Source organism: Engystomops pustulosus, chromosome 7, assembly GCF_040894005.1.
Source record: "Engystomops pustulosus chromosome 7, aEngPut4.maternal, whole genome shotgun sequence".
NCBI classification, from domain to species: Eukaryota; Metazoa; Chordata; class Amphibia; order Anura; family Leptodactylidae; genus Engystomops; species Engystomops pustulosus.
In genome coordinates this window covers 156435632-156455265 of record NC_092417.1, presented here as the reverse complement: position 1 = coordinate 156455265, position 19634 = coordinate 156435632, and the positions used below count along the sequence as shown (strand labels likewise).

Genomic DNA, 19634 nt, shown 5'->3' with positions numbered 1-19634 from the left:
ATGCTCGGGTACTCGTTATTCGAGACGAACTTTTCCCGATGCTCGAGTGCTCGTCTCGAATAACGAACCCCATTGAAGTCAATGGGAGACTCGAGCATTTTTCAAGGGGACCAAGGCTCTGCACAGGGAAGCTTGGCCAAACACCTGGGAACCTCAGAAAAGGATGGAAACACCACGGAAATGGACAGGAAACAGCAGGGGCAGCATGCATGGATGCCTCTGAGGCTGCCTAATCGCACCATTATGCCAAAATTATGGGCAACAGCATGGCCATGACAGAGTGACAGAATGAAGCTAGATAGCATCTAAAACATCCAATAATTGACCCTGACACTATAGGGGACGGCATGCAGAGGCAGCGGCAGCAGCGGCAGGCTAGAGAGTGGCATGGCGACATACCCTAAATGGACTCAGGCTTCAAACCAATGGGTGGCAGAGAGGAACCAAAGGAGGTGAGCAAGAAGCGCTCAAATAATATCGCTACATGATAAAAGTTTGCCAGTATATTTTGTGGATTACACAGCAGGGTGGCGACAAAGTTAACATGGAAGCCATGAAAACAACCCCAAATTCTGCCTGACACAGCTCGTTTGATAAGGGGACCATGTATGCTTACAGTTCATGCCAGTCGCTGCACTTGCTGCCAGTCTCCTTTCGAATAGTTTAAAATAATAATAACCCTCATCCATAAAGCTCTGTATAATGCTGCACCCCCCTACCTCTCCTCTCTTATCTCAGTCTATCGCCCAACCCGTGCTCTTAGATCCGCCAGTGATCTTAGATTAACCTCTACCCTAGTGCGGACCTCCCACTCGCGTCTCCAAGACTTCTCTAGAGCTGCACCAATTCTATGGAATGCTCTGCCCCGGACTATCAGACTAATACCTAACCTCCAAAGTTTCAAACGTGCTCTTAAAACCCATTTCTTTAGGCAAGCCTATAACACTCATTAACTGCATGAAGTTTTAACTCTTCTACTAACCCGTCCTGTGTCGTCCTCCCATCTGTTATCCAGCAACCAACAGGCACCAGACTTCTCTGCAGTCCCATTCACCCTGGACCTGGTATATAAGATGACGGCTGAGTGTTTCAAGCGACAGCAATTCCATTTATTATATTTTTTTCTATTCCCTAAGAAGAATGGCTTGACCATTAAATATTCTTTTACCTCGTGTTACCCCATCATCTTCATAAACCGTAAGCTCTGGCGAGCAGGGACCTCACTCCTGTTGTTCCATACAAATGTTGTGCTCTGTTACATTACATTTGTATTTGTTTCCTATGATTTGTAAAGCGCTGCAGAATATGATGACGCTATATAAATAAAGATTATTATTATTATGGAGGCAGTGAACTAGTAGTAGATTAAAGGTGCTGCAACTATGTTAGTTGGATCTTGTGATGGAGCTGGCGCTCTGCAGCCAGGCGAGCTTTCGCCAATCCAAGCCCCTGTTTCTAGGCTACTCCCCAAACAGCACTTCTAAGAACCTTTTGTATAAGATCAAGTGTAGTAGCGTTCTTATAAGTTTAGGATATGCCGGGTGAGGGGAATGTAAACAGATGCGCAAGAAGCGCTGAAATAATATCCCTAAATGGTAAAAGTTTGCCAGTATATTTTGTGGATTACACAGCAGGGTGGCGACAAAGTTAACAACTTTGATGTGGAATGCCCTGTAATAGCTCTTGGGCGGTGTGCCTTTTATCGCCTAGGCTCAGCAGTTTCAGCACCGCCTGCTGTCGCTTAGCGACGGCACTGCTGCTGTGCCTAGAGCTACCGACTGATGGCGCCATGCCCACGGATGGTAATTCGGAGGAGGAGGAGGTGGAGGAGGGGTGGGAGGAGGTATAGTAGGCCTTTGAGACCTGGACCGAGGTAGGCCCCGCAATTCTCTGCGTCGCCAGTATATGAGCAGCCCCAGGGTCAGACTCGGTCCCAGCCTGCACCAAGTTAAGTGTAGTAGCGTTCTTATAAGTTTGGGATATGGCGGGTGAGGGGAATGTAAACAGATGCGCAAGAAGCGCATGATGCGCATGGAGCTGGCGCTCCGCTGCCAGGCGAGCTTTCGCCAATCCAAGCCCCTGTCTCTAGGCTACTCCCCAAACAGCACTTCTAAGAACCTTTTGTATAAGATCAAGTGTAGTAGCGTTCTTATAAGTTTAGGATATGCCGGGTGAGGGGAATGTAAACAGATGCGCAAGAAGCGCTGAAATAATATCCCTAAATGGTAAAAGTTTGCCAGTATATTTTGTGGATAACACAGCAGGGTGGCGACAAAGTTAACAACTTTGATGTGGAATCCATGAAAACAACCCAAATTTCTGCCTGACACACCTCGTTTGATAAAGGGACGATGTATGGAGGCAGCTATGGAGACAATTTAATTTGGATAGTGCCTGTATGTGGCAGTCCCAAACATTTTTCAAACCAGAGGAGCAGGTAGGTGGCCCTCCAGTAAAATGGAATAGATTGAGTGCCTGTATGTGGCAGTCCCAAAAATGTTTCAAACCAGAGGAGCAGGTAGGTGGCCCTCCAGTAAAATGGAATAGATTGAGTGCCTGTATGTGGCAGTCCCAAAAATTCTTCAAACCAGAGGAGCAGGTAGGTGGCCCTCCAGTAAAATGGAATAGATTGAGTGCCTGTATGTGGCAGTCCCAAAAATTCTTCAAACCAGAGGAGCAGGTAGGTGGCCCTGCAGTAAAATGGAATAGATTGAGTGCCTGTATGTGGCAGTCCCAAAAATGTTTCAAACCAGAGGAGCAGGTAGGTGGCCCTCCAGTAAAATGGAATAGATTGAGTGCCTGTATGTGGCAGTCCCAAAAATTGTTCAAACCAGAGGAGCAGGTAGGTGGCCCTGCAGTAAAATGGAATAGATTGAGTGCCTGTATGTGGCAGTCCCAAAAATGTTTCAAACCAGAGGAGCAGGTAGGTGGCCCTCCAGTAAAATGGAATAGATTGAGTGCCTGTATGTGGCAGTCCCAAAAATTGTTCAAACCAGAGGAGCAGGTAGGTGGCCCTGCAGTAAAATGGAATAGATTGAGTGCCTGTATGTGGCAGTCCCAAAAATGTTTCAAACCAGAGGAGCAGGTAGGTGGCCCTCCAGTAAAATGGAATAGATTGAGTGCCTGTATGTGGCAGTCCCAAAAAATTTTTAAAACAGAGGACCGGGTAGGTGGCCCTCCAGAAAAATGGAATAGATTGAGTGCCTGTATGTGGCACTCACAAAAATTGTTTCAAACAGAGGACCGGGTAGGTGGCCCTCCAGAAAAATTAAATGCATGAAGTACTATAGCAAGAGCCAGTGGGCCCTGTCAAAAAATAGCCATTTTCCTCTGCTTTACTGTACAAAGAGGAGGAGAAGGAGGAAAATGAGGAGGAGGAGGAGGAGTGGATCAATTATTCAGGTTGAGCTTCCTTCACCTGGTGGAGATTGGAAATTCTGAGAAATCCAGCCTTTATTCATTTTAATAAGCGTCAGCCTGTCAGCGCTGTCAGTCGACAGGCGTGTACGCTTATCGGTGATGATGCCACCAGCTGCACTGAAAACCCGCTCAGACAAGACGCTAGCGGCAGGGCAGGCAAGAACCTCCAAGGCGTACAGCGCCAGTTCGTGCCACATGTCCAGCTTTGAAACCCAGTAGTTGTAGGGAGCTGTGTGATCATTTAGGACGATGGTATGGTCAGCTACGTACTCCCTCACCATCTTTCTGTAAAGATCAGCCCTACTCTGCCGAGACTGGGGACAGGTGACAGTGTCTTGCTGGGGTGACATAAAGCTGGCAAAAGCCTTGTAAAGCGTACCCTTGCCAGTGCTGGACAAGCTGCCTGCTCGCCTACTCTCCCTCGCTACTTGTCCCGCAGAACTACGCACTCTGCCGCTAGCGCTGTCAGAAGGGAAATACTGTTTCAGCTTGTGCACCAGGGCCTGCTGGTATTCATGCATTCTCACACTCCTTTCCTCTGCAGGGATGAGAGTGGAAAGATTTTGCTTGTACCGTGGGTCCAGGAGAGTGAACACCCAGTAATCGGTGCTGGAATAAATTCTTTGAACGCGAGGGTCACGGGATAGGCAGCCTAGCATGAAATCTGCCATATGCGCCAGAGTACCAACGCGTAAGAATTCACTCCCCTCACTGGCCTGACTGTCCATTTCCTCCTCCTCCAACTCCTCCAACTCCTCTTCTTCTGCCCATACACGCTGAACAGTGAAGGACTCAACAATGGTCCCCTCTTGTGTCTCGCCAACATTCTCCTCCTCTTCCTCCTCATCCTCCTCCACCTCCACCTCCTCCGATATGCGCTGAGAAACAGACCTCAGGGTGCTTTGGCTATCAACAAGGGAATATTCTTCCCCCGTCTCTTGTGACGAGCGCAAAGCTTCCGACTTCATGCTGACCAGAGAGTTTTTCAACAGGCCAAGCAGCGGGATGGTGAGGCTGATGATGGCGGCATCGCCACTGACCATCTGTGTTGACTCCTCAAAGTTACTCAGCACCTGACAGATATCAGACATCCACGTCCACTCCTCATTGTAGACTTGAGGAAGCTGACTGACCTGACTACCAGTTCTGGTGGAAGTTGACATCTGGCAGTCTACAATCGCTCTGCGCTGCTGGTAAACTCTGGATAACATGGTCAGTGTTGAATTCCACCTCGTGGGCACGTCGCACAACAGTCGGTGAGCGGGCAGTTGGAGGCGGCGCTGCGCTGCCCTGAGAGTGGCAGCATCTGGGCTGGACTTCCTGAAATGCGCACAGATGCGGCGCACCTTCGTGAGCAAATCAGACAGATTGGGGTATGTCTTGAGGAAACGCTGCACTATCAGATTTAACACATGGGCCAGGCATGGCACATGTGTCAGTCTGCCGAGTTGCAGAGCCGCCACCAGGTTACGGCCGTTGTCACACACAACCATTCCCGGCTTGAGGTTCAGCGGTGCCAGCCACAGATCAGTCTGCGCCGTGATGCCCTGTAATAGCTCTTGGGCGGTGTGCCTTTTGTCGCCTAGGCTCAGCAGTTTGAGCACCGCCTGCTGTCGCTTAGCGACGGCACTGCTGCTGTGCCTAGAGCTACCGACTGATGGCGCCGTGCCCACGGATGGTAGTTCGGAGGAGGAGGTGGAGGAGGGGTGGGAGGAGGAGGAGGCATAGTAGGCCTGAAACACCTGGACCGAGGTAGGCCCCGCAATCCTCGGCGTCGGCAGTATATGAGCAGCCCCAGGGTCAGACTCGGTCCCAGCCTCCACCAAGTTAACCCAATGTGCCGTCAGCGATATATAGTGGCCCTGCCCGGCAGCACTTGTCCACATGTCCGTGGTCAGGTGGACCTTGTCAGAAACGGCGTTGGTCAGGGCACGGATGATGTTGTCTGACACGTGCTGGTGCAGGGCTGGGACGGCACATCGGGAAAAGTAGTGGCGGCTGGGGACCGAATACCGAGGGGCGGCCGCCGCCATGAGGTTGCGAAAGGCCTCGGTCTCTACTAGCCTATAGGGCAGCATCTCCAGGCTAAGCAATCTGGAGATGTGCACATTAAGGGCTTGGGCGTGCGGGTGGGTTGCACTATATTTGCGTTTCCGCTCCAGCGTCTGGGGTATGGAGAGCTGAACGCTGGTGGATGCTGTGGAGGATCGTGGAGGCGACGATGGGGTTTTTGTGCCAGGGTCCTGGGCAGGGGGCTGACTAGCAGCTGACACAGGGGAAGGAGCAGTGGTGTGCACGGCCGGAGGTGAACGGGCTTGTTGCCACTGAGTGGGGTGCTTAGCATTCATATGCCTGCGCATACTGGTGGTAGTTAAGCTAGTAGTGGTGGAACCCCTGCTGAGCCTGGTTTGGCAAATGTTGCACACCACAGTCCGTCGGTCATCCGGTGTTTCCTTAAAGAACCTCCACACTTCTGAAGATCTAGCCCTCGCCGCAAGAGCCCTCACCACGGGAGCTTCACTAGTTGACAGTGGCGCTGATGCACCAGCTCTGGCCCTGCCTCTCCGTCTGGCCCCACCACTGCCTCTTCCAACCTGTTCAGGTCGAGGACTCTCCTCCGTCTCAGAAGCACTGTGTTCACCCGGCCTCTCAACCCAGCTTGGGTCTGTCACCTCATCATCCTCCGATCCCTCAGTCTGCTCCCCCCTCGGACTTCCTGCCCTGACAACAACTTCCCCACTGTCTGACAACCGTGTCTCCTCATCGTCGGACACCTCTTTACACACTTCCACTACGTCAAGAAGGTCATCATCACCCACAGACTGTGACTGGTGGAAAACCTGGGCATCGGAAAATTGCTCAGCAGCAACCGGACAAGTGGTTTGTGACTGTGGGAAGGGTCCAGAAAACAGTTCCTCAGAGTATGCCGGTTCAAATGGCAAATTTTCCTGGGAGGGGGCAGACTGGGGGGGAGGAGGCTGAGGTGCAGGAGCTGGAGGAGTGGGGATTTCGGTGACATGGGTGGACTGCGTGGAAGACTGACTGGTGGTGGACAAATTGCTCGAAGCATTGTCAGCAATCCACGACATCACCTGTTCGCACTGTTCTGGCCTCAACAGTGCTCTACCACGAGTCCCAGTAACTTCAGACATGAACCTAGGGAGTGTAGCTCTGCGGCGTTCCCCTGCTCCCTCATCAGCAGGTGGTGTCTCACCCCGCCCAGGACCACGGCCTCTGACCCCTGCAGTAGTTGGACGCCCACGTCCCCGCCCTCGTCCTCTACCCCTAGCCCTCGGGTTAAACATTTTTAAAATGAGACTTATAACTTTTTTTTTTTTTTTACTTCTTTTTGTTTTTTTTTGTGTTTTTTTGTGTTTTTTTTTTTTTTTTGTGTTTTTTGTTTTTTTTTGAGTTTTTAAAACCAAACAATCCTATCCTATTGCTATGGCTATTTTCTAGCCAAGTATCAAAGGAAGCACACTACTATGCCAGATGAGATGACACTGAGTTAGTGCCTAATAGAAATCCAACCCCTACTGAATTTTGCCACTTCGGCCTTTGCTATGGATATGTGCGCCACTAAGCGCAGAACACAGCGGTCGCAAGTCTCACTACAAATTGCTCAGAATTGGCAAGTACATGCACTGCAGAAACTACAGCCACCAGCAGATCAACCAGAAATCAAATATATAGAACGCTACTGTAGGCTTCAAGAAGCTGTTTGTATTCTCCTATGGCTATTTTCTAGCCAAGTATCAAAGGAAGCACACTACTATGCCAGATGAGATGACACTGAGTTATTGCCTAATAGAAATCCAACCCCTACTGAATTTTCCCACTTCGGCCTTTGCTATGGATATGTGCGCCACTAAGCGCAGAACACAGCGGTCGCAAGTCTCACTACAAATTGCTCAGAATTGGCAAGTACATGCACTGCAGAAACTACAGCCACCAGCAGATCAACCAGAAATCAAATATATAGAACGCTACTGTAGGCTTCAAGAAGCTGTTTGTATTCTCCTATGGCTATTTTCTAGCCAAGTATCAAAGGAAGCACACTACTATGCCAGATGAGATGACACTGAGTTATTGCCTAATAGAAATCCAACCTCTACTGAATTTTCCCACTTCGGCCTTTGCTATGGATATGTGCGCCACTAAGCGCAGAACACAGCGGTCGCAAGTCTCACTACAAATTGCTCAGAATTGGCAAGTACATGCACTGCAGAAACTACAGCCACCAGCAGATCAACCAGAAATCAAATATATAGAACGCTACTGTAGGCTTCAAGAAGCTGTTTGTATTCTCCTATGGCTATTTTCTAGCCAAGTATCAAAGGAAGCACACTACTATGCCAGATGAGATGACACTGAGTTATTGCCTAATAGAAATCCAACCCCTACTGAATTTTCCCACTTCGGCCTTTGCTATGGATATGTGCGCCACTAAGCGCAGAACACAGCGGTCGCAAGTCTCACTACAAATTGCTCAGAATTGGCAAGTACATGCACTGCAGAAACTACAGCCACCAGCAGATCAACCAGAAATCAAATATATAGAACGCTACTGTAGGCTTCAAGAAGCTGTTTGTATTCTCCTATGGCTATTTTCTAGCCAAGTATCAAAGGAAGCACACTACTATGCCAGATGAGATGACACTGAGTTATTGCCTAATAGAAATCCAACCCCTACTGAATTTTCCCACTTCGGCCTTTGCTATGGATATGTGCGCCACTAAGCGCAGAACACAGCGGTCGCAAGTCTCACTACAAATTGCTCAGAATTGGCAAGTACATGCACTGCAGAAACTACAGCCACCAGCAGATCAACCAGAAATCAAATATATAGAACGCTACTGTAGGCTTCAAGAAGCTGTTTGTATTCTCCTATGGCTATTTTCTAGCCAAGTATCAAAGGAAGCACACTACTATGCCAGATGAGATGACACTGAGTTATTGCCTAATAGAAATCCAACCCCTACTGAATTTTCCCACTTCGGCCTTTGCTATGGATATGTGCGCCACTAAGCGCAGAACACAGCGGTCGCAAGTCTCACTACAAATTGCTCAGAATTGGCAAGTACATGCACTGCAGAAACTACAGCCACCAGCAGATCAACCAGAAATCAAATATATAGAACGCTACTGTAGGCTTCAAGAAGCTGTTTGTATTCTCCTATGGCTATTTTCTAGCCAAGTATCAAAGGAAGCACACTACTATGCCAGATGAGATGACACTGAGTTATTGCCTAATAGAAATCCAACCCCTACTGAATTTTCCCACTTCGGCCTTTGCTATGGATATGTGCGCCACTAAGCGCAGAACACAGCGGTCGCAAGTCTCACTACAAATTGCTCAGAATTGGCAAGTACATGCACTGCAGAAACTACAGCCACCAGCAGATCAACCAGAAATCAAATATATAGAACGCTACTGTAGGCTTCAAGAAGCTGTTTGTATTCTCCTATGGCTATTTTCTAGCCAAGTATCAAAGGAAGCACACTACTATGCCAGATGAGATGACACTGAGTTATTGCCTAATAGAAATCCAACCCCTACTGAATTTTCCCACTTCGGCCTTTGCTATGGATATGTGCGCCACTAAGCGCAGAACACAGCGGTCGCAAGTCTCACTACAAATTGCTCAGAATTGGCAAGTACATGCACTGCAGAAACTACAGCCACCAGCAGATCAACCAGAAATCAAATATATAGAACGCTACTGTAGGCTTCAAGAAGCTGTTTGTATTCTCCTATGGCTATTTTCTAGCCAAGTATCAAAGGAAGCACACTACTATGCCAGATGAGATGACACTGAGTTAGTGCCTAATAGAAATCCAACCCCTACTGAATTTTCCCACTTCGGTCTTTGCTATGGATATGTGTGCCACTAAGAGCTAAACACAACGGTAGCAAGTCCCCCTGCTAATTCCTCACAAAATGGTAATAGATGCAAATTAAAATAAAAAAAGTAGAACGTTATTGTAGCCCTAAGAAGGGCTGTTGGGTTCTTTGAGAATCACTCCTGCCTAACAGTAAGCTAATAGAACACCCTAACGCTTTCCCTGACCAGCAGCAGCTCTCTCCCTAGCGGCATCCAGACACAGAATGATCCGAGCAGCGCGGCCAGCGGCTAGTCTATCCCAGGGTCACCTGATCTGGCCAGCCAACCACTGCTATCGACGTGTAAGGGTACCACGTCATGCTGGGTGGAGTGCAGAGTCTCCTGGCTTGTGATTGGCTCTGTTTCTGGCCGCCAAAAAGCAAAACGGCGGGAGCTGCCATTTTCTCGAGCGGGCGAAGTATTCGTCCGAGTAACGAGCAGTTTCGAGTACCCTAATGCTCGACCGAGCATCAAGCTCGGACGAGCATGTTCGCTCATCTCTATTCATTACATAAACAATGTCAAATATGTGCTAAAAGTGGACAACCCCTTTAATGATTATTAACCCCTTTAATGAGTCCAGTTGTCGGTTTTACAATGTGATTGTCAGCATTTCAATAGCTCTCGATTAGGAGTGACGCTCCTCCTGCAGCCTCTAAACATGACTCGTGTGATGAAAAAACTGACTCCTCTCTGCTCGTTTTTACATGACTGGAATTTTTTTTTTTTGGTAAAATTGCACATAAAGGAGGGAATTCTAGAAGGCCATTTCATATCCTGCCTGAAAGGGCTGCTAGTTTCATATGTTTCCCTTTGCGACTTCTTATTTATGAAGCCACCATGACAAATCTGATGTGCAGAAAAATTCCTGAGGCCTGTGACACGCATGACGTTTTGGTGGCGTTTTTGAACGCATGTGTTTTTTCAAAACGTGACACTTCATGTGCTTTAATTGAATACATCTGCACCTCTTGGAACTTGTAAAAACGCAGTGGCTTGTTGTTTTTTAGTTCTTGTTGGAAATACGACATGGAAAACTCACCTCTTCAAAAATGCAATGGAGAAAACGCTTTGTCCGTTTTTAAACTGACTGAAAACGCATGCATTTGGGTGATGCCACGCGTCCTGTTTTCAGTCCGTTAAAACGCATGCGCTTTAAAAGCCTTTGGGTGAAGACACACGTGGCGTTTTTAGGCCGTTTTTGGGCTGTTTTTAGTTAGTGCGTTTTCAGATCGTTAAAAACGCATGCGTTAAAAAACACATCCGTTTTTTTTAAACGCAACCGTTTTTTGAAAACGCATGCGTTTTTGTCAGTTTTTCCGATATTGCGCAATTAAAAACGGACAAAAACGCATGCGTTTTTAACGATCTGAAAACGCACTAACTAAAAACGCCTCTTGTGCCTTCACCCTTTGGCTGCTTTGAATCTGTTTTTCTTCATTTGTGGAAGTGTAAGCAGCTGTGAAAATGTTAGAACAGGATTGATAAACATGTGAAACATCACCCACCGGGGCCTAGCCTTTTTTTGGGGCCTGGAAGCAGCCAGGGCCCAGAATAACGGAGTGGCTGGCGGTTGCGGCCTCGGCACGCTGTGGTCACGATGCTTGGTATAGGGACCGGAGGGCTGACCTACAGTCTGGCAGGTCTCCAGCAGGTGGTGTGTGCAAGAAATATGGAGGGAGAGGCTGATGTACTGATTCTCCCTGGGGCAACCCCTGAGGTGTCTGTAGGATGAGTCCCTGGGTGATGGAAGGGGGAAGCCCGTGGTGGTAACAGCCGTATCCAGGGATCAGACGGAGGCAATGTTGTGCAAATCAACTTTCAGTTATTTATTGAACAGCAGACAACGGCCAAACATAACAGCAGTAGATTCCGCAAGCTGGTGATCTGGTGGGAGGTAGCTGGTCCGCAGGAAGGTTACTCTCAGCCAGGTAGGAGATGCAGGCTGTTTTGATGTAGGGGGAACTGTATCCAATAGTGGAAGCTGCAGTTCTGGGCTTGAGTCTCCTGACTCGCCCTCAGGTAGCAGGCAGCGGCCTGAGATTCCTCTTCTTCCTGGTTGTGGGTCTGGACAGAGGGAGCCGCACACTGGACCTGCTACTCTTTCTACTGACTGGATTCCAAGATCTCACCCAGCAGAGGTTTTTACACTCCCTTTGTCAGGTGGTAATACTCCTCCAACCAGCTTCCTTTACAGGTACTGAGGGTGATGCCACACCCTGTTTTTGAGCAATGCAACGCATCCGTTTTTTAAACAGTTTTCATTGAGATAATTGGTAAAACCTGTCAAAAATGCATGCGGTTTTTGACGGATTGCTTAAGAACGGACCAAAAACGGGTTCAAAATGCCATGTGTGGCATCACCCTTAATTGGACAATACAAATAACAGCATTAACTGTTGCCTTTCCAGGCAGAACCCAATTACACAATGTCTAGATTCCAGAACCTTTCATGAGAGGTGATCAATTTCCCTAACAGCTCGTAACCTAGAGAGGGCACTATTCACAACTTCCCACCTGCCTATGCATTGGCAGGAGTGGTGCATATGCAAAAATGCATGCGTTTTCAGTCCATTTAAAAACACTGCACTGTTAGGGCGCATTCACATGATGCGTTGCGTTGTATTTTTGACGCATTCCACTGGCTTCAGCCTTGATCACATGCTGAGGTTACATTGTGTTTTAGCAGATGCAGTGGAAACGCAATGTAACTTTATCATGTGATCAAGGCTGTAGCCAGTGGAATGCGTCAAAAACGCAACGCATTGTGTGAATGGAATAGATTTTGGAATATTATATCAAATTTTACATAGCTTGGGATTATCATATGACATATATTTGTATACATATTACAATGAATAGATGTATGGAAAGAAGTTGATTCTTATTGGGGGGGGGAGGGTTACATTTTCTAATCTTTTATGAAAAGTCAATGCAGATTTATAAGCAAAAGTTGAATTGAACTTTTCAACTACAGGCGGACCCCTACTTAAGGACACGCGCCTGTGGGTGTGGTACATGTGATCTCACCCTAAGCAACCCCTTGCTCTAGAGTGGAGGTTATTCGTCACTTTTCACCACGATTACACCAAAATTTGCGACTTTTTCAGACGTCCACATCTGGAAACTTATGGCAAATCTGGCGCTCTGCGGAAAATAAAAAAAAAAAACAACATGATGAACTTTGTGAAACAACAACAAAAATGCGAAAAAGAAAAAAAATAGTATAATAAATACTTTCTGCTGTGTGAACACAGGCTAATCGAGTCGTGACCTGTGTACTCTGAGTAGCCTACACAAGTGTGAACATGTTGCTGGTGGCTCCATTTGCTCTGAGACATTAGGAGAGCACTACTACTCCCTCCATCCAGTCTGGACGAGTCTCATGGCGAGAAGAGGAAAATCTTACGGTGGAAAAGTTTTGGAATTCAGCAAGAACGTTCTAGACTGAAACAGGTGAAAAATCAAACTGAAAAAGAACGGTGTCAAAAATAGTTTCCCGGGATATTCAGTCAATGCTTATTTGTAATCGTGGGATTATATTCCTGGCAGGAAGGTGTAGGCACAAGCTCTCCCCGCCCTGTATACACCTGTCCACAGGTAAGTCAGTCTGCAGCTAGTCCACAAGCAGATCACAGAAGCAGCAGCAGCTCACGTCAGAGGTAAGTTCTCATTGAAACTTCCTAGATTTTGGAATATTATATCAAATTTTACAGAGCTTGGAATGATCATATGACATATTATTGTATACATATTACAACGAATAGATGTATGGAAAGAAGTTGATTCTTATTGTGGGGGTTACATTTCCTAATCTTTTATGGAAAAAAGTCTTCGCAGATTTATAAGCAAAAGTTGAATTTAACTTTTCAACTACAGGCGGACCCCTACTTAAGGACACCCAACTTACAGATGGACCCCTCTGCCCCCTATGACCTCTGGTGAAGTCTCTGGATGTTACTATAGTCCCAGACTGCAATGATCAGCTGTAAAGTGTCTGTAATGAAGACTTATTGATAATCCATGGTCCAATTACAGAAAAAAATTTTAAAATTCCAATTGTCACTGGGGAAATTTTTTTTTATAAAATACACAGTTTTGACTTGCATACAAATCCAACTTAAGAACATAACTACGGAACCTATCTTGTATGTAACCCGGGGACTGCCTTTGGAAGCCTAGAAGTGTGGAGGAGGGAAATATATTTTGTTTACATGCTTTGAAGAATTTCGCCTGATATTTTATGTCTGCCATTTGTGGATCACTCAGAGGCAAAGCCAAAGGTAGGATATATTGTATAATTTTTGCTGCATTTAAAGCCAAATAATAATTTTCCCCTTCCTGCCAATGCCCTTTTTCCATTTGCATGTTTCCGTTTTTTTCCCCTCCCCTTCAAAATCCATAAACTTTTATTTTTCCGTGTTCAGAGCTGTATGAGGGCTTGTTTTCTGCGTTAGACATTGTACTTCCAAGTTGCATTTAATATTCCATCCCATTTCCTCAATTGCGTTTTTTTGTAAAAATGCATCAGTTGGTGGCTTTTTAACTGGGTTTTTGGATAAACTGTCTTTGCTTTTTCTCATTTACGCTTTTTATATTTCCGTTTTTGAGGCGCATTTTCATTGCACTTTTCAAAGTGGTTGCATTTTGAAGACGGATGCATTTGTGGTCTGCTTTTTGAAATTAGTGCAATTAGTGCACATCAAGCATTGCGTTTTAAAAATGCAAGCAAAAAAGTTTTTTTAATGCGTTCGAAAACATATGCGTTTTTGACCAGTTTGAATTAAGAGAATTGGTCAAACCTGTCAAAAATGCATCCTTTTTTATGATCTGAAACTAAACTAAAAACGTCCTAAAAACGCCATGTGAGTCACCACCCTCACCGGCCTCAAAGACAGGGTTATTGCAGTATATGGTGTTTATGATCAGACCCCCTATGGTGCAAGTACAGGCAGTCCCCGGGTTACATACAAGATAGGGTCTGTAGGTTTGTTCTTAAGTTGAATTTGTATGTAAGTCGGAACTGTATATTTTATCATTGTAACCCCAGTCAGAAATTTTTGGTCTCTGTGACAATTGGATTTTTAAAATGTTGGGTTGTCATAAGAACCAGGATGAACACTAAAGCTTCATTACAGACACCTCTGATAACTGTTACTGTAACCTAGGACTAAAGTACAATAAATTACCAATATCCAGAGGTCCGTTTGTAACTAGGGGTCGTATGTAAGTCGAGTGTTCTTAAGTAGGGGACCGCCTGTACTCCGACTGACTAAAAAAAATTGTAAAAAGAAAAAAAATATTAAAGTTACAAAAAAAACCCCCTAAAAGTTCAAATCATCCCCCTTTCCCTAGGGCTGATATAAAAATAAACAACTACATTTTTTTTTTTTAAAGTCAGGTACTGCAGCATCCCAAATGTCCGGATCTATAAAAATATAAAAACCATTCATGGCTATGAACACCGTAACAGAAAATTGTGTCCAAATGTCTAAAACGCCACTTTTGTCATTTTGCAAGACAGTCAGGAAAATGGTAGTAAAAAAAAGTGACGCAAAAAATGACACCATACACAAAGTGAAGACGCTTTTTTTTTTCTTGTACAAAGCGTTGTAAATTTTTTAAAAATATAAAGTAGAGGTGTCATTTGCAGTGCACATTGAAAGCTGTAAAAACACAGTTCATAAGGGAATGGTGCAAATGCGTTTTACGTCAAATTCATGTGGAATTTTTTTGCTCGTCATGGAATATGAAGGACAATATGTTATATACAAAAAAAACAAGTCCTCATAGAGCTCTGTAAATAAAAAAAAAAAACAGTTATGGATTTATGAAAAGATGGAAATGAAAAAATTACTGATCGATGTGGGTCTCAGTGATAGCACCCCTACAGATCATAAGAAAGGGGATCGTTGTACCCCTCTATTCATCCTTTTGGTACTGACGGAGATTGCAGAGTAGTTATCTGGTTATGATGGCTGTCAGCGCCATAAAGATGAAAACGGGGAATGCGTTACTGGGGAATGCGTTACTGGCTGCTCTATCCATCTCTGGGTACAGAGGGGGTGCAAATGACCCCCGTTTTTATGATCCATCACTCAGTCCCCCTCCGATTATCAAGCTAAAGCCCCTTATACATACTGGATGCCAAAATACACTGTTTCAGTACCAGACAGATCACTGTTTGATCTCAATGACAGATCCAAACGGATTAGCAGAACATCAGCCACAATCCATATGCACTAAAATCCCCTATTGCACAGTGGCGTAACTTAAATCTGATGGGCCCTGGTGCGAGGTGTGTGACCGGCCCCTGACTATAATGTATGGTTTATAGTAATAGTCTTCTCGTATGGGAAAGTGACACCTTATGGGCCCCCTAAGCCTCTTGGGCCCGGTTGCGACCGCACCCTCTGCACCCCCTCAAGTTATGACCCTGCTACTGCACCAAATTTTACACATGATGGCTTAGATATGTCACTAACTCCAACTTAAAGGGGTTTTCCAATCTCCCCGAATGACATTTAGTTATTCAGGGATATTTATCAGAAGTCTGTGAGATCAAAACTGTTCTACTTTCCCATGGCAACCAATCGGAGCTCAGCTTTCATTTCCTCATAGATAGTTTTTAAATAAAAGCTGAGCTCTGATTGGCTGCCATAAGCAACAAGAACTATTTTACCTCAGACACTGCTGATTATTTGTCACAGTCAACAGAAAATCTCTTCTGAAGAGACACTGATGGATCTCAGTGACCTCATTTTGAGGGGTTCTTAGAATTTTTGGATCTTGAATGTATACATGCGTCTGTTTTTTAAATTTCCAAATTTGGGTTTGTTATAAATTTTGTTTTTTTTAACACGGGATAAGGGATAAAAATCTGACCTTATGGTGGGGGTTCTGTCTGCGGGGATCTACAAGATCATGAGAACGTGTCTTGTTTTTAGTGAAAACAATATCCCATAACAATCACATATATTGATTTTAAGACATAATGATAACAGCCAAAAGTTGATCCTAATGGATTTTTACAAACACTCAGCAATAATTATCTAGACAAAGCTTCCTAATTACAGGCAGTCCCCAGGTTACATACAACATAGGCTCTATAGGTTTGTTCTTAAGTTGAATTTGTATGTAATTCGAAACTGTATCTTTTATAATTGTAGTTCCAGACAAAAACATTTTTTTGCCCCAGTGACAATTGGCGTTTCAAATTTTTTTGCTATAATGGGACCAAGGATTATCAATAAAGCTTCATAACAGACACCTTACTGCTGATCATTGCAGTCTGGGACTATAGTAACATCCAGAGACTTCACCAGAGGTCACAGGGGGTCCGTCTGTAACTAGGGGTCATCTATAAGTCGGGTGTCCTTAAGTAGGGGGACCGCCTGTACTGCAAATTAGTACCACAAGGCAATAAGGTGCATTTAATGCCTTAACCCCTTCAGGTCACTGCTCATTTTTTAGGTACTTCTCTTGATGTAGCCAGTTGTGGGCTTGTCTTTTGCAAAGGGAGTTGTATCTTTTAATGGTGTCCTATACCTTATTGACTCCGAGGCAGGATAGGAAAGATGGGTTTTGACATTATATTTCTAAAAAATTAATTTTGTACTGTTCACTGTACAGCATAACATGTTCTCATTATACCGAGGGTCTGTGTGATTACAGCAAACCCTAAGATATCAGGTTGGTTTTTTTTTTTTATATTTTGTTGCAATGTACAGTAAAATCAACTTTAAAAATAATTTTATTTTTTTTTCCATCGATTGTAGTTAGTTTTGGGCTTGTTTTTTTTGCAGGATGAGTTGTATTGGTATCATTCTGGGATATGTTTGAATTTTTGGTCACTTTATATTTCATTTTTGACACTGGGGCTAAGAGGCCAATGGGAAAACTTCAATTTTTAGCAGTCTCTCAGATGTTGTTGTTGGTTTGCACGGGGCTCCTGCCTCGATTGCAGAAGCTAAGAACCTGAGCCTGTGCTAACACTCTGATGTACCTATGTTGGAAAACCCTAATGTGCACCTAAAGGATGTGGGCTTTACCACAAATGACAGTAATTTCCAAATTACACTAGGGGTCCGACTACTGGGACTCCCTGAGAACGTAAGAATAGGGGCTCTCAAGTGCCCCATTTGACTGGAGAGTAAGTGTGGGTTCGTGACCGCCCTGAATGATCATAGTCCCAGCGATGGATGTACTAAGTAACTAACTAATAGGGAACAATTTGTGGGCAATCTGATTATCTCTTACTCCATGGCTCATTAGTTACAATACATGGAGTTAGTAATAAGTATTACTGGTACTATTTCACCAGTAAAATGTCTACTTCTTTTTGTAGAGTATGGGTTACAAGGCTATACAATCTACAAATTAAGCGATATAAATGTATGGCTGGAACGTCTAAAACTGTGTGTTGGAACCATCAGAGAAGCTACTAGAAAGTACAAGGCTTGGCTGCTTTCAAAAGTCGATGAATGGAGCAGCCGTGATCATGCTTTATCTACTGCTCCATTCATACAGAGACATCAGTTCCCCTTTCTTGTTATCAGAGGGGTTCTCGGGGATTAGTCATCCACCAGTGAGTCCTTTATAACCTATTCTGTAAACCGTTCAAACTTGATGCAATCCCTTTAAAATTCTCCACAATTTTACAAAAATTGGTTGTCCTACTCTGAAACTTGCTCCAAAACGTCATCTATTGCTGCTAAAATGATTTCTTATTGCTAATTTTTAATTTATTGTTTTGTTCTTTTTTTTAGATTTGAAATGTCGCAACATACATCCAATAAATATGTCGTCACGTTCCTCTCCATAGCTATACTCAGTCTTCTACTGTTTACCTTCAATAAATTTGATAAACTTGGCCCCGTGGAAATCCAATGTCCTAGTCAGCTACTTCCATCCCAAACAGAAGCAGACATGATTGTGTTGCTATGGACTTGGCCTTTTGGACAGCACTTTACGTTAAATGAATGTCCAAAGCCCTTTAATGCTCCTCGATGCTTCTTCACAGCTGACCGGACATGGTACCCAAGAGCAAATGCTGTCATTATTCACCATAGAGATGTATGCAGCTCCAAAAATCAAATGCCACAGATACCTAGACCAGAAGGACAGTATTGGGTTTGGTTTAACTTGGAATCTCCAAGCCACGCTCCAAACCTGGGGATGATGGACAACCTCATCAACCTCACCATGTCCTACAGAAGTGACTCTGATATCTTCACTCCTTATGGCTGGCTACAAAAGAAGGAAGTATTACAAAATTTTACCATACCGGGGAAGTCAAATTTGGTAGCATGGGTTGTAAGTAACTGGAATCCCAGTTCTAAGAGGGTTAAGTTATATAATGAATTAAAGGACCACATAAAGGTAGATGTTTATGGTCAACAACACAAGAGTTTAGAAATGAAAGACTTAAAAGATGTCTTATCAAAGTATAAATTCTACTTATCGTTTGAGAACTCCATACACACCGACTACATCACAGAGAAGCTCTGGAGAAACGCCCTAATGTCTGGGACTGTGCCTGTGGTCCTAGGGCCACCTAGAGAAACCTATGAAAGGTTTATTCCTTCAGATTCTTTTATACATGTTGATGATTTTCCTAGTGCAAAAGACTTGGCTAACTATCTGCTGGAACTGGACAAAGACCCCCAAAAATATGAACGTTATTTCAAGTGGAGGTCAAGACTAGAACCGTTTGGAGATTTTAGTTGGGAAATCGATTACTGCAAGGCCTGTGTAAAGCTGCACAGGGCCCCTTCGTTTCGAACTATTCCACATATTTCTAAATGGTTCACGTAATAAATCTTAAAAATATGAATGACCAGGATGATGGACCCACCTGGACTGTTGCACTAAATATGAACTGGTAGAAGTTTACGGTAAATAACATTATTTATGTTAAAGTTGTGATCAATTAAAACATTTTTTGAAAAATTCACACTTGAAGTCACTTAAAGGGATCATTTGTAGTTGTGTGAGGTTTTGTTTGACAACTGAAGTTTTGTGAAGGCTTAATAGAAGAAAATAATATAGATATCATGAAGAAAGGGTGTAATTGGGGTAACCGGAGGGGCTTGGTCGGCACCATGTTTGGCTTGAGGAAAATGGACTATACCAGTGATGGCGAACCTTTTGGAGACAGAGTGCCTAAGCTACAACCAAAAGCCACTTATATGTCACAAAGTGTCAACATGACAATTTAAGCAGTAACTCTTTAATCCTTGCTGTATCACAGGTTTTAATCGTATTGGTGTCCTGAGTTCACCAAAACAATAGAAAGATGGAGAAAGTTGGATTGTAGTTTCCCTCCAG

The 19634-nt window shown here is 44.6% G+C and overlaps 1 protein-coding gene across 4 annotated transcripts; it reads left to right on the top strand.

Moving 5' to 3' along the window:
- Positions 1 to 12384: 12384 nt before the first annotated feature.
- LOC140071160 (3-galactosyl-N-acetylglucosaminide 4-alpha-L-fucosyltransferase FUT3-like) lies at positions 12385 to 19260 on the top strand. 4 transcript variants are annotated; one of them, XM_072118513.1, is made up of 4 exons: positions 12385 to 12761; positions 12858 to 12967; positions 13402 to 13588; positions 18074 to 19260. In XM_072118513.1, the coding sequence occupies exon 4, from the start codon at positions 18081 to 18083 to the stop codon at positions 19119 to 19121; it is 1041 nt and encodes a 346-aa protein (XP_071974614.1). In that variant the 5' UTR covers positions 12385 to 12761; positions 12858 to 12967; positions 13402 to 13588; positions 18074 to 18080; the 3' UTR covers positions 19122 to 19260. The 4 variants fall into 4 exon arrangements, with proteins under 4 accessions (XP_071974614.1, XP_071974613.1, XP_071974611.1 ...); XM_072118512.1 differs by having other exon boundaries at positions 13185 to 13588; XM_072118510.1 differs by lacking the exon at positions 13402 to 13588 and having other exon boundaries at positions 12387 to 12761.
- The last annotated feature ends 374 nt before the right edge of the window (positions 19261 to 19634 follow it).

Bases quoted from the DNA above. Each gene is read 5' to 3' on its own strand.
- LOC140071160 (XM_072118513.1), top strand. From the start codon at position 18,081: ATGTCGCAACATACATCCAATAAATATGTCGTCACGTTCCTCTCCATA.